Genomic DNA, 14,954 nt, shown 5'->3' with positions numbered 1-14,954 from the left:
CAGGCTGGATGGTCTGGAACTCCTGACCTTGAGTGACCCACCAGCCTTGGCCTCCGAAAGGTGCCATCTTGGCTCACTGCAACCTCTGCCTCCCAGGTTCAAGCAATCCTCCCACCCCAACCTCCCTAGTAGCTGGAGCTACAGGCATGCACCACCATACCCAGCTAATTTTTGTATATTTAGTAGAGACGGAATTTCACCACATTGGCCGTGAACTCCTGGCCTCAGATGATCCACCCGCCTTGGACTCCCAAAGTGCTGGGATTACAGGACTGAGCCATTGCGCCTGGTCCTGGGTTGCTTTTTGATGGAGATGATTGATGACTTCGGTCTCATGTGTGCCATTGAGTTCCTCTTGCAGCTGGGCTCTGCCTGATTTCAGGCAGTACCGAGGATCTGGGACACAAGGTTGCATGCTATCCCATGTCCTTGAGGTAGTGCCATCAGCCGAGGGTGGGGAAGGGACTGGAGGGCCCTGGGGTGCAAGAACTGGATCCAGCAAGGCCTTCAAAAGTATCTCAGGGAAATTAGCTGGGCACAGTGTCAGGCGCCTGTAGTCTCAGCTACTTGGGAGGCTGAGGCAGGAGAATGGCGTGAACCTGGGAGGCAGAGCTTGCAGTGAGCCGAGATTGTGCCACTAGACTCCAGCCTGGGCGACAGAGCAAGACTCCATCTCAAAAAAAAAAAAAACCTCAGGGGACAGGAGGTGGTGGCTCATGCCTGTAATCCTAGCACTTTGGGAGGCCAAGGCATGAGGATTGCTTGAGGCCAGGAGTTGAAGACCAGCCTGGGAAACATAGTGAGACCCCTTCTCTAAAAATTGTTTAAAAAGTAGCTGGGCATGGTGGCACATGCCTGTAGTCCTAGCTACTCAGGAGGCTGAGGTGGGAGAATTGCTTGAGCCCAGGAGTTAGAGGCTACAGTGAGCTATGGTCGCTCCACTGCATTCCAGCCTCTGGGCAGAGCAAGACCCTGTCTTAAAAATAAAATACCTGGCTGGGCGCGGTGGCTCACGCCTGTGATCCCAGCACTTTGGGAGGCCGAGGCGGGTAGATCACGAGGTCAGGAGATCGAGACCATCCTGGCTAACACTGTGAAACCCTGTCTGTACTAAAAATACAAAAAATTAGCCGGGCGTGGTGGCAGGCGCCTGTAGTCCCAGCTACTCGGGAGGCTGAGACAGGAGAATGGCGTGAACCCAGGAGGCGAAGCTTGCAGTGAGCCGAGATTGTGCCACTGCACTCCAGCCTGGGCGACAGAGCGAGACTCTGTCTCAAAAAAATAAATAAATAAATAAAAATAAATAAAATACCTTTTCTGAAACATTTTTCGTAAGATAAAAAAAGAGAAAAAGAAAAAGAAGGCCGGGCGCGGTGGCTCAAGCCTGTAATCCCAGCACTTTGGGAGGCCGAGACGGGTGGATCACGAGGTCAGGAGATCGAGACCATCCTGGCTAACACGGTGAAACCCCGTCTCTACTAAAAAATACAAAAAACTAGCCGGGCGAAGTGGCGGTTGCCTGTAGTCCCAGCTACTCGGGAGGCTGAGGCAGGAGAATGTCGTGAACCCAAGAGGAGGAGCTTGGGAGCTTGCAGTGAGCTGAGATCCGGCCACTGCACTCCAGCCTGGGTGACAGAGCGAGACTCCGTCTCAAAAAAAAAAAAAAAAAAAAAAAAAAAAAAAAAAAAAGAAAAGAAGGAAAGGAGGAAAGAAGGAAGGAAAGAAGGAAGGAAGAAAGAAAACAAAAGAGAAAAGAAAAATTTTAAAAGGTTGGGTATGGTGGCTCATGCCTGTAATCCCAGCACTTTAGGAGGCCAATTGCTTGAGCTCAGGAGTTAGAGAGCAGCCTAGGCAACATGATGAAACCCCGTCTTTACAAAAAATACAAAAGTTAGCCAGGTGTGGTGGTGCACACCTGTAATCCCAGCTACTTGGGAGGCTGCAGCAGGAGAATCGCTTGAACCCAGGAAGCGGAGGTTGCAGTGAGCTGAGATCGTGCTACTGCACTCCATCCTGGGCAACTAGAGCGAAACTCTGTCTTTAAAAAAAAAAAAATTCCTTTTAGAGGCAGGGTCTCACTGTGTTGTTCCCTGAAACTTCAAACTCCCGGGCTCAGGCGGTCTTCCTGCCTCAGCCTTCCGAGTTGCTGGTGGAGTCTGTGAGAAACATGGTGACCCGGTCAATACCCATGCCCCAGGCAGCTGTGGGGGACAGCCCGTATTCCATGGCGGTACAGAAGTTTTCATCTATGAACATGGCCTCATCATCACCTGCGGCCTGTTCTTCAAAAAGCTGCCGCTGCTGCATAGGATCATTTAGATCAGTGTAGGCATTGCTTATTGCTTTCTTTACGACAAATAGCTTAAAGCGCTGGGCCAGACCTTCTTTAGAGTGGTGCCATTTAGCTAAAGGGCTCATTATCTGGGGGTGATCACAGATGAATGTAGAATTGATGCAAATCACTTCCAGGAACTCACCCACAAGCTCGTCAAGGAGCCTGGCTGTGGTCCTAGGTGGAGGGCATGCAATAGCGTTTGCACACAGATATCATCAAGAATTTTGCCAGTTGCTTCAGTTTCAAACTGGTTACTTTCTGCAGCTTCACCCCCAGGGCTTTCTCAAGCTCTTCTATCATGCTGATCCTCTGGAAGAGTAGGGTGAAGTCAATATTGCAGGCTTATCTCTCTGGGACATCTGGATAGTAGGTGACCTTGTAACTACCTGTATTATGCTTCACCATCCCTGGAACCATCTTCCCTGTGATTTACATGAGATTACCATAGTCTGCATAGGCCATGCAGAACCCAGGGGTGCTGAACTCAGGATTTTACGTCAAATCAATTCCTTCATTCCAGAACTGGAATGCAATTTCATAAACCTGGTCAATGCCACCACCCACTAGCATCTTATGGTAGAGTTCTGGAGCAGTTCATGTCCAGCTTGTGATAAGTGATGAAAAGCTTGGTTATAGCTCCCCCTGGGATGATGTTCATTCATGGGAGTTTCAATCTCTAGGAATCCCAGTTCATCCAATAAACTTTTTTTTTTTTGAGATGGAGTTTTGCTCTTACTGCTCTGGCTGGAGTATAGTGGTACAATCTTGGCTTACTGCAACCTCCACCTCCTGGGTTCAAGCAATTCTCCTGCTTCAGCCTCCTGAGTAGCTAGGATTATGGGTGCCTGCCACCACGCCTATCTAATTTTTGTATTTTTAGTAGAGGTGGGGTTTCACTATGTTGTCCAGACTGGTCTTGAACTTCTGACCTCAGGTGATCTGCCTGCCTTGGCCTCTCAAAGTGCTGGAATTACAGGCGTGAGCCACTGCGCCTGGCCTAAGAAACTTATTATACATGTGATGATCTTACAGCGGATGATAAATTTCTGCCTCACAAAGTCATTCAGGATCAAGTCCAAGTATCTCTGACCATACCTTGTTTCCTTGTCTTTGAGACCAAAGTGAAGATGAGGTAACATATGCAAGCAAGGCCACAGCAGTGTGATCTCATAGGGAATGAAGCTCTGCTCACTCTTCTGTGTTTTTCCCAGGATTCCCCTGATTTCCAATTATGTTTCCCCAACACAGTTTGTTATTAATATGAGTTATTCTTCTGATTTATAATTCCTGAATTTGGCCATGACTTACAACTTGACCCCCTCTGCTCAAAGATCATAGAAGTTCATGGCTGGGAACTGTGTCTCACGCCTGTAATCCCAGCACTTTGGGAGGCCAGGGCAGGCAGATCACCTGAGGTTGGGAGTTTGAGATCAGCCTGACCAACATAGGGAAACTTCGTTTCTCCTGAAAATACAAATTGAGCCAGGCATGGTGGCACATGCCTGTAATCCCAGCTATTAGGGAGGCTGAGGCAGGAGAATTGCTTAAACCCAGGGAGGAGAAGGTTGCAGTGAGCTGAGATTGTGCCACTGCATTCCAGCCTGGTCGACAAGAATGAAACTCCATCTCAAAAAAAAAAAAAAATCATAGAAGTTCGGCTTTCCTCCAGAAGCTTTTTTGGCATGGATCCTACCTGCCACCTTTAAGGTGATATCAGTCTGGAGATCCCCAGTTTGTAGGTGACAGTATTCTTGGATTAAGTCAGTGAGGGAGATGTCTACATGGATCTTGTTGGGGTATGGATCTTTCCCATTGACCTACCTGACTGCAAATCTTTTTTTTTTTTTGAGACAGAGTCTCACTCTGTCGCCCAGGCTGGAGTGCAGTAGCGCAGTCTCAGCTCACTGCAAGCTCCACCTCCCAGATTCAAGCGATTCTCCTGCCTCAGCCTCCCAAGTAGCTGAAATTACAGGCATGCGCCACCATTCCCAGCTAATTTTTGTATTTTTAGTAGAGATGAGGTTTCAGCATGTTGGCCAGCCTGGCCTCGAACCCCTGACTTCAAGTGATCTGCCTGCCTCAGGCTCCCAAAGTGCTAGGATTACAGGTGTGAACCACTGGGCCTGGCCTTGGCTGTGGATTTTGTAGCACTGATTTGGGTCCAGGCTCTCCTCCTCAGGACCCACACCATTGTCAGTGGTATGGCTGGTGGCAGCAGCAGTGACCTGGGCTTAGCTGTTTCTCACTGAACTCTTACTGCGTGGCCGCCTTCTCTGCCACTTTCTTCTTGGCTTTCAGGTATCTCTTCAGCTTGTTCTTGCTCAGTTTTGACTCACCACCATCCACTTTAACCTTGGCCCCTTGTACTGCAGTCATCTTCCCGGAGGGCCTGACCCAAAAGTCTGGTTTTTTTTCTTTTTCTTTTCTTTTTTTTTTTTGAGATGAAGTCTCGCTCTGTTGCTCAGGCTGAAGTGCAGTGGCGCAATCTCGGCTCACTGTAACTTCTGCCTCCAGGGTTCAAGAGATTCTCGTACTTCATCCTCCAGAGTAACCAAGGCTACAGGCACCCACCACCACTCCTGGCTAAATAGTCGCATTTTTAGTAGAGACGGGTTTTTGTCATGTTGGCCAGGCTGGTCTTGAACTCCGGGCCTCAAGTGATCCTCCCGCATCAGCCTCCCAAAGTGCTGGAATATAGGAGTGAGCCGCTGTGCCTGGCCCTGGTTTTTGCTTTTTTTCATGTGGCTGTGTACTTAAGGAACCAGTCTTATTGTGTAGGTGAGAAAATTGAGCAGCTGGTCAGATGAGGGGTTCCTTCAATCCCTACACTTCCAGCTGCTGCCTCTAGGAAAGGCCTCAAATTCCTTACATCTTTTTGTTTTGTTTTGTTTTTGAGACAGAGTCTGGCTCTGTCACCCAGGATGGAGTGCAGTGGCGCAATCTCAGCTCACTGCAACCCCCACCTCCTGGGTTCAAGTGATTCCCCTGCCTCAGCCTCCTGGGATTATAGGCGCACGCCACCATGCCTGGCTAATTTTTGTATTTTTAGTAGAGACGGGGGTTTCTCCATGTTGGCCAGGCTGGTCTCAAACTCATGACCTCAAGTGATCTGCCCACCTCAGTCTCCGAAAGTGCTGGGATTACAGGAGTGAGCCACTGCGCCTGGCCTCAAATTCCTTATACCTATCAGTTTGTCTGGGCATCCTTTCCTGATCACCCACTGGTGCTGGCCATTTGCTGGGGTGTGCAGTGAGGTGGCTGGATAAGTCTCCAGCTATCTCATGTGCTGGCATAAGCACATGGGGGTGGAGGGTGGGCTCTGTAGGGGCCCCAGGATCCAGGAGCCAGTGCTGACCAAACATCTACTAGGCAGCATGTGTGATTTCACATTTAACCTCAAATTCAGACTTGCTGTCTCTTTTGCTTAACCTAGTCTGCTCATCCCCCAGGGCTATTAGATCTGTTTCTGCAAAAACACAGTGAAGTCACAGCACACCCTGCCCCCGAGCGCTCTGAGCTTCCTGTTTTTATGCAGAAAGCCTGCCCTCCTGTGAAACTGACCATGTGAGATCTCACTGACTCCGAATCTGGGTGAATCTGAGAAGCTTAGTTAACAACAACAACGCAAAAAATTTTTTTTTTTTGAAACTGTATCTTGCTCTGTGGCCCAGGCTGCAGTGCAGTGGTGCCGTCGTGGCTCACTGCAGCCTCAAACTTCGGGGCTCAGGTGATCCTCCCACCTCAGCTTCCTGAGTAGCAGGGACTACAGGGTGGGGCCACCACACCCAGCTAATTTTTTTTTTTTTTTTATAAAGACGAGATTTCACCATGTTGCCCAGGCTGGTCTCAAACTCCGGGTCTCAAGCGATCCTCCCACCTTAGCCTCCCACAGTGTTGGGATTATAAGCATGAGCCACTGTGACCAGACCAAAACACTTTTTATAGGGAAAATTGCAAATACATGAGAAAGGAGGGAGAAAAGTGTATTAACTCCCATGTAGCCATCACCCAGTTTCAACGATTATCAAATGATGGTCCATCTTATTTCACTGATCTCTCACTCACCCCTTTCTACAGATTATTTTAAAGCAAATCATAGACATCTATTTCATCCATTTTTAAGTATGCCTCTCTAAAAGGTAAAGACTCTTTTTAGGCTGGGCGCGTGGCTCATGCCTGAAATCACAGCACTTTGGAAGGCTGAAGTGGATCACCTGAGGTCAGGAGTTGGAGACCAGCCTGACTAACATGGCGAACCCCATCTCTGCTAAAAATACAAAAATTGGCTGGGTGTTGTGCCACTGCACCTAGCCTGGGGGACAGAGAAAGACTCTGTCTCTAAATAAATAAATAAAGAAATGGTAATGGCTCCTTTTTTTTTTTTTTTTTTTTTTGAGACGGAGTCTCACTCTGTCGCCCAGGCTGGAGTGCAGTGGCCGGATCTCGGCTCACTGTGAGCTCTGCCTCCCGGGTTTACACCATTCTCCTGCCTCAGCCTCCCGAGTAGCTGGGACTACAGGTGCCCGCCACCACGCCCAGCTAGTTTTTTTTTTGTATTTTTTTTAGTAGAGACGGGGTTTCACCGTGTTAGCCAGGATGGTCTCGATCTCCTGACCTCGTGATGTGCCCATCTCGGCCTCCCAAAGTGCTGAGATTACAGGCTTGAGCCACCGTGCCCGGCCAATGGCTCCTTTTTAAAGACAACTACAAGCCAGATGCACTGGGCCATTACTGTAGTCCTAGCTACTTGGGAGGCTGAAACAGGAGGATTGCTTGAGCCCAGGAGTTTGAGGCCCGCCTGGGCAACATAATAAAACCCTGTTTCTGAAAAATAAAATAAATAAATAAATGGCAATTACCATACCATTATGGCCCTTATAAAAGTTAACAATACTTTTAAAATTTGTAGAGACAGGGTCTTGTTTTGTTCCCCAGGCTGGTCTCAAACTCCTGGGCTCAAGCAATCCTCCCACTTTGGCCTCCCAAAGTGCTGGGATTACAGGCTTAAGCCATTGCGCCTGGTCGATCAGTCTCATTCTTACCATTATACTTGAAATTTCCTCCAGTAATGCTCTCCCTTTGACTCCTCACATGACTCCCTCACATCTCAGCCACAGTGTCATCATCTCAGAGAAGCCTTCCCTGACCACCTTGTATAACACAGCACACCTCATCACTGTATTCGCTTATCCAGTTTCATTTTTCTTTATAGCAGTTATAGTTATCTAAAATTATATCGTTTGGGGAGGCTGAGGCAGGAGAATGGTGTGAACCCAGGAGGCGGAGCTTGCAGTGAGCTGAGATCGCGCCACTCCACCCTGGGCGATAGAGTGAGACTCCATCTCAAACAACAACAACAACAAAGCATTATATTGTTTGTTTGTCTCTATAAACAAATTATATTGTTTGTGGGTGCCTTGAGGGGAGGGGTTTCTCATTCACCAATATATCTCAAGAAACCAGCACAGTGGCTGGTATGTAAGAGGTGCTCGATAGGCTGGGTGTGGTGGTCATGTCTGTAATCCCAGCACTTTGGGAGGCTGAGGCCAAGGAGGATGGATCGCCTGAGGTTAGGAGTTTGAGACCAGCTTGACCGATATGGTGAAACCCCACCTCTACTAAAAATACAAAAATTAGCTGGGCTTAGTGGCATGCCTCTGTAGTCCCAGCTACTCAGGAGGCTGAGGCAGGAGAATTGCTTGAACTCAGAAGGCGGAGGTTGCGGTGAGCCGAGATCGCACCACTGCACTCCAGCCTGGGCAACAGGAGAGAAAACTCCGTCACTACAAAAAAAAAAAAAAAAAGTGCCCAATAAATACTTGTTGAATAAACGAATGGATGGACAGGTGGATTGACAGATTGAATAGCATCTTCTTAGTCATTTCCTCTCTCTCCTAACACTCAAACACACACACACACACACACACACACAGACACGGAAAGACTGGGCTCTACATTTTTTTGGCTTTTCTTTTTTTTTTTTTTTTCTTTTTTGAGACCAGTCACCCAGACTGCTGAAATGCAGTGGTGTGATCATAGCTTACTGCAGCCTTCAACTCCTGGCTTTAAGCGATCCTCATGCCTCATCCCCCTGAAGTGGTTAGGACTACAGGTGCACACCACCATACCTATTTTTACTTTTGTAGAGACAGGATCTCACTAGTTGCCCAAGCTCATCTCGAACTCCTGGCTTCAAGCAATTCTCCCCCCTTGGCCTCCCAAAGTATTGGGATTACAGGTGTGAGCCACTGTGGACGGCCAGGTTCTGCGTTTCTTTTTTTAATTTTTATTTATTTGGGAGGCCAAGGCAGATGTGTCATTTGAGCCCAGAAGTTCAACATCAGCCTGGACAACATGGCAAGACCCCATCTTTTTTTTTTTTTTTTTTTAATAAGATGGAGTCTCACTCTGTCGCCCAGGCTGAAGTGCAGTGGCGCGATCTCGGCTCACTGCAACCTTCGCCTCCCAGGTTCAAGCGATTCTCCTGCCTTAGGTTCCTGAGTAGCTGGGATTACAAAAGCCCACCACCATGCTCGGTAATTTTTTTTTTTTTTTTTTTTTTGAGACGGAGTCTCGCTCTGTCGCCCAGGCTGAAGTGCAGTGGTGCTATCTCGGCTCACTACAAGCTCCGCCTCCCGGGTTCACGCCATTCTCCTGGCTCAGCCTCCTGAGTAGCTGGGACTACAGGCGCCCGCCAACATGCCGGGCTAATTTTTTGTATTTTTAGTAGAGATGGGGTTTCACTGTGTTAGTCAGGATGGTCTCAATCTCCTGACCTCGTGATCCGCCCGCCTCGGCCTCCCAAAGTGCTGGGATTACAGGCGTGAGCCACTGCGTCCGGCCAATTTTTTGTATTTTTAGTAAGAGACGGGGTTTCATTGTGTTGCCCAGGTTGGTCTTGAACTCCTGACCTCAGGTGATCCACCGCCTCAGCCTCCCAAAGTGCAGGGATTACAGGAGTGAGCCACCGTGCCGGGCCGAGACCCCATCTAAGAAAGACAGAAAGAAAGAAAGAGAGACAGAGAGAGAAGAAGAAGGAGAAGGAGAAGAAGAAGAAAAATAAAAGAAAGAGGCCAGGCGCAGTGGCTCACACCTGTAATCCCAGCACTTTGGGAGGCCAAGGCAGGCAGATCATGAGGTCTAGAGATCGAGACCATCCTGGTCAACACGGTGAAACCCTGTCTCTACTAAAAATACAAAAATTAGCTGGGCATGGTGGTGGGCGCTTGTAGTCCCAGCTACTCGGGAGGCTGAGGCAGGAGAATGGTGTGAACCTGGGAGGCGGAGCTTGCAGTGAGCCGAGATAGCGCCACTACACTCCAGCCTGGGCGACAGAACGAGACTCCATCAAAAAGAAAAAAAAAAAAAGAAGAAAGAAAGAAGATCAAGTCAAACACTGTTATGGAAAAATAATTTTTTAGATCATTTTTTAAAAAATTGAGCAGTAGGGACCTCACTGGGGCCATAATGGGCAGGAAATAAAGGAACACGTGAGCTTCAGGGGCGATGTTACTCAACTTCCTCCATATTGCTCTTGATGTAGGTGGCAGGTCTCCCTAGGTCTCCTTCTTCTACCTCCTGAGATGCCCAGCAGGAGCCTTTCTCCTGCTGTGACTAGCCATGGGCTGCTTCTTCCAGTTCCAGCAAGTCCTGGCCCTCCTGGTTTGTGCTGGTAGTTGCTGGCAGTAACTCAAAGCAAAAGCCCATCTGGTAGACCAGGCCCCTGCTAGGCTATGCTGCACCCTCTTTCTGCAGTTGACTCCTTGGCTAGCAAGAGTACAGATTTTTCTTTCTTCTGCCCAAAAAGGGACTCTGGAGAGATGAATAGAGGAACATCAGGTTTTCTTCCAGGCCAGCTTCAGCGTTGGGATATTCAAAGCAACCTCTCATTTTAAACCACAGTTTCTGAGGCTCCTTGCCCATGGGTAGTTAGCATGGAAGGGGGCTTCTGGATGAGGAAGGCTTAGGTAGAATGACTCAGGCGCTATCTGCAGTGGTGGGCAGGGGAGGTCACTGCAGAAGAGGCATTAGCTGTCTCAGACAGCTAAACATTTGTCCTTTCTCCCAAATGGCTCATCCAGCAAGCTTCTGTGGGGTCAGTCTCCTGCCATTATACTCCAAGCGCCGAATTTTGGGGCTAGAGCAACCGAGGTCTTTATCTGACTCTGTTGTAGCTTGACGTCTCTTGGGAGCACGGCTGGGGGCTGGCTTCTCTGCTTCAGCCTTTGTTGAGGTGGCCAAAGGGGTATCCCCATAGGCCCGGTAGCCACCAACCAGGCAGTACGTCTCCCCATGCCAGCCTACCTGAGTTTCTCCACACCCTCGGTAGAGAACATGGTAGTGCCCAGGTGTGGGAGGAGAAGTGGCAGGCACTGCAGCTGGAAAGAAAACCAGAATTAGTAACTTTTACCTTATACACTGTGTTGCCTCCCGTCTCTCACGTCTCTTCCTAAGAAGTCCTTTCATCTTCTTCGCATTCCAGACACAGCCTTGGCCTATCACCTCTGTGTGTCCCCTAAGACAGGATGCTGGCTGTGAAAGCAGTTATGTGGAGCCTGTGGCAGCAGCAGAAGACCACGAGATACTCCTCATCCCTTCCAAAAAATACATTTCTTTTTTTTTTTTTTTTTTTTTTTGAGACGGAGTCTCGCTCTGTCGCCCAGGCTGGAGTGCAGTGGCGCGATCTCAGCTCACTGCAAGCTCCGCCTCCCGGGTTCCCGCCATTCTCCTGCCTCAGCCTCCCAAGTAGCTGGGACTACAGGCGCCCACAACCGCACCCGGCTAATTTTTTGTATTTTTTAGTAGAGACGGGGTTTCACCGTGTTAGCCAGGATGGTCTCGATCTCCTGACCTCGTGATCCGCCCGTCTCGGCCTCCCAAAGTGCTGGGATTACAGGCTTGAGCCACCGCGCCCGGCCTCGGAAATTATTTTCAAGTTTTGTAAAAAATCATCTACTATTGGCCGGGTGTGGTGGTTCAGGCTTGTAATCTCAGCACTTTGAGAAGCTGAGGAGGGAATATCACTTGAGTCCAGGAGCACCAGCCTGGCCAACATGATGAAACCCCATCTCTACTAAAAATACAAAAAATTAGGCAGGCGTGGTGGTGGGCACCTGTAGTTCCAGCTGCTTGGGAGGCTGAGGCAGGAGAATCGCTTGAACCTGGGAGGTGGAGGTTGCAGTGAGCTAAGATCGTACCACTGCACTCCCCAGCCTGGGTGACAGAGCGAGACATTGTCTCAAAAAAAAAAAAAAAAAAAAAAAAAAAGGCCGGGCGCGGTGGCTCAAGCCTGTAATCCCAGCACTTTGGGAGGCCGAGACGGGTGGATCACGAGGTCAGGAGATCGAGACCATCCTGGCTAACACGGTAAAACCCCGTCTCTACTAAAAAATACAAAAAACTAGCCGGGAGAGGTGGCAGGCGCCTGTAGTCCCAGCTACTTGGGAGGCTGAGGCAGGAGAATGGCGTGAACCCGGGAGGCGGAGCTTGCAGTGAGCTGAGATCTGGCCACTGGACTCCTGTCTGGGAGACAGAGCGAGACTCCATCTCAAAAAAGACAAAAAAAAAAAAAAAAAAGGATCTAATATGCCACTGCACTCCAGCCTGGGTAACAGAGCGAGAGTAAAATAAAAATATCTAATACCAATTGGTGGGCCAGGCACAGTGCCTCATGCCCGTAATCCTAGCATTTTGGGAGGCTGAGGTGGGCAGATCGCTTGAGCTCAGGAGTTCAAGACCAGCCTAGGCAACATGGCGAAACCCTGTCACTACTAAAAATAGAAAAAATTAGCTGGGTGTGGTGGCGCATGCCTGTAGTCCCAGGTACTAGCGAGACTGAGTTGGGAGAATCCCCTGAACCCAGGAAGCTGAGGTTTCAGTGAGCTGTGATTATGCCAGTGCACTCCAACCTGGGCGACAGACACCCTGTCTCAAACCAAACCAAAACAAAACAAAACAAAAAATTCAGACCAGCCCCGGCAACATATCAAGACCCCAACTCAATTAAAAAAAAAAAAAAAAGATGAGAACCTGTCTGAACACCTGCTCAGATGACATTTCTCTTGCCCTTAGCAGTGAGCAGGAAGACTGTGGGTCCCTGAGTGGCCACGCCCTCGATATTACTTATGGCTAGGAAAGCTGTGAGGTGTGGTGGGCCAGCCCAAAAGGAACGTGTCAGCCAGGTGAAGCTGTGGGTACAGCAACGCCTCCTGTATAGATGCCCCCTGTATGCCTACCTGCTGCGCTGCCCTCCCAGGGGACAGAGGACATGTTAGAGAGAATATAGAGGATCCGGTCAGACATTGTCTCTCAGCCAACCAAACAGATTGGTATCTCACAGAGAAATGGTAGGGAGGTTTCCCTAGGACACAGGTGTGTAGTCACGCTGCCATGGAAACTGTGAAAGCTTGTGAGGTCATCACTACCCAGTGAAGTCACATAAGGAATCTGTGACCTAAGGGGCAGGCTTTGGGCCTTCAGGGTTTTGTGGAGGAGAGCAGGGCATAGATAGAGAGGAATCCTGCTTGGGCCCTCCCATCCAGCCCTCCCTACAAATGCCTAGTAGCCACTCTGTGGGGCACATCTGTTGGCTGGTGCAAGTTCCAGTGACCACAGGAGGGCAAGAGAAATCTAAATTCTGAGATGAACTGGAGAGGCAAGATTAATCTAAGAGATAGATAGGTAGCCACGCACTGGTGCTAAACAATCAACAGCAGGAGAGGCAGAGATTGGGATGGACAAAGGGATCATGGAAGGCTCCTTCCAGCTGGACTTGAAGGACAAGTGAGATCTGGACACACGCAAAGTGTAACTGCCCTACGGGTTCCCTTTGCCACTGCCTAGACAAAGCTGATTTATCAAGACAGGGAAATTGCAATAGAGAAAGAGTAATTCACACAGAGCTAGCTGTGCAGGAGACTGGAGTTTTATTATTACTCAAATCAGTCTCCCTAAACATTCAGGGATCAGAGTTTTTAAAGATAATTTGGTGGGTGGTGGGCAGTGAGTCGGGAAAGCTGATTGATTGGGTCAGAGATGAAATCATAGGGAATTGACTTGGGCGTAGCAGCTCATGCTTGTAATCCCAGCACTCTGGGAGGCTGACAAGCCTGGCCAACATGGCGAAATCCTGTCTCTACTGAGAAAACAAAAATTAGGCTGGATATGGTGGCTCATGCCTGTAATCCCAGCACTTTTGGAGGCCAAGGTGGGCGGATCACAAGGTCAAGAGATTGAGACCATCCTGGCCAATATGGTGAAACTCTGTCTCTACTAAAAATACAAAAATTAGCTGGGTGTGGTGGCATGCGCCTGTAGTCCCAGCTACTTGGGAGGCTGAGGCAGAAGAATCCTGAACCCAGGAGGTGGAGGTTGCAGTGAGCTGAGATCCAGCCATTGCATTCCAGCCTTGTGACAGTGAGACGAGACTCTGTCTCAAAAACAAAAACAACAACAAAAACAAAAGTTAGCTGGGCATGGTGGTGCACATCTGTAATCCCAGCTAGCTACTTGGGAGGCTGAAGAACTAAAATCACTGAAGCCCAGGAGGCAGAGACTGCAGTGAGTCAAAATCGTGCCACTGCACTTCAGCCTACGCAACAGAGTGAGACTCTGTCTCAAAGAAAAAAAAAAAAAAATCATAGGTAGTCGAAGGTATCCTCTTGCCCGGAGTCAGTTCCTGGGTTGGGGAGCTACAAGATTGACCAGAGCCACAAGATTGACCACTTGATGGTCAGCTGATCCATCAAGTGCAAGGTCTTTTTTATTTTATTTATTTATATTTTTTGAGACAGAGTCTCACTCTGTTGCCCAGGCTGGAGTGCAGTGGCGCAATGATCTTGACTCACTGCAAGCTCCCCAAGGGATTCTCGTGTTTCAGCATCCTGAGAAGCTGGGACTACAGGCACCCGCCACCACACCCAGCTAATTTTTGTAATTTTAGTAGAGACGGGGTTTTGTCATGTTGGCCAGGCTGCTCTCAAACTCCCCCGTCCTCAAGGGATCCACCTGCCTTGGCCTTCCAAAGTGCTGGGATTACAGGTGTGAGCCACTGTGCCTAGCCAATCAAGCGTAGGCTCTGCAGAATATCTCAAGCACTGATATTATGTTGCATATATAATATATAATGTATATATGACACATATGTGTATATACATGTATACACACACACACACACATATATATATATATATATTTTTTTTGAGACCCAGTCCAACTTTGTTGCCCAGGCTGGAGTGCAGTGGCACGATCTCGGCTCACTGCAACCTCCACCTCCCAGGTTCAAGTGATTCTCCTGCCTCAGCCTCCTGAGTAGCTGGGATTACAGGCACCCTCTACCACGCTGGCTAATGTTTGTATTTTTAGTAGAGATGAGGTTTCACCATGTTGGTCAGGCTGATCTTCAACTCCTGACCTCAAGTGATCCACCTGCCTTGGCCTCCCAAAGTTCCGAGATTACAAGCATGAGCCACCACACCTGGCCTATGTATATAATTTTTAAAAATTAAAACATTAACAAATATGGAACGCTTCATGGATTTGCATGTCATCCTTGCACAAGGGGCCGTGCTAATCTTCTCTATAGTTCCAATTTTATTATATGTATTGCTGAAGTGAGCAT

The 14,954-nt window shown here is 48.8% G+C and overlaps 1 protein-coding gene, 1 non-coding gene and 1 pseudogene across 2 annotated transcripts; all 3 read right to left on the bottom strand.

The window, feature by feature from the left end:
* Positions 1–2,067: 2,067 nt before the first annotated feature.
* LOC100998849 lies at positions 2,068–4,711 on the bottom strand (annotated as a pseudogene).
* A 5,021-nt stretch (positions 4,712–9,732) lies between these two features.
* Positions 9,733–12,985, bottom strand: DPEP2NB (DPEP2 neighbor). Its single transcript, XM_009196724.4, has 2 exons — positions 12,571–12,985; positions 9,733–10,713 (listed from the first exon to the last, which is right to left on the bottom strand). The coding sequence occupies exons 1-2, from the start codon at positions 12,635–12,637 to the stop codon at positions 10,409–10,411; spliced, it is 372 nt and encodes a 123-aa protein (XP_009194988.2). The 5' UTR covers positions 12,638–12,985; the 3' UTR covers positions 9,733–10,408.
* A 1,863-nt stretch (positions 12,986–14,848) lies between these two features.
* Positions 14,849–14,954, bottom strand: LOC116271420. Its single transcript, XR_004179974.1, has one exon. It is a non-coding gene; the product is annotated as a U6 spliceosomal RNA (small nuclear RNA).

Source organism: Papio anubis, chromosome 18 (assembly GCF_008728515.1).
Source record: "Papio anubis isolate 15944 chromosome 18, Panubis1.0, whole genome shotgun sequence".
Lineage (NCBI taxonomy): Eukaryota > Metazoa > Chordata > Mammalia > Primates > Cercopithecidae > Papio > Papio anubis.
Note: the sequence above shows the minus strand (reverse complement) of the source record. Positions and strands in the feature narration are given on the sequence as shown.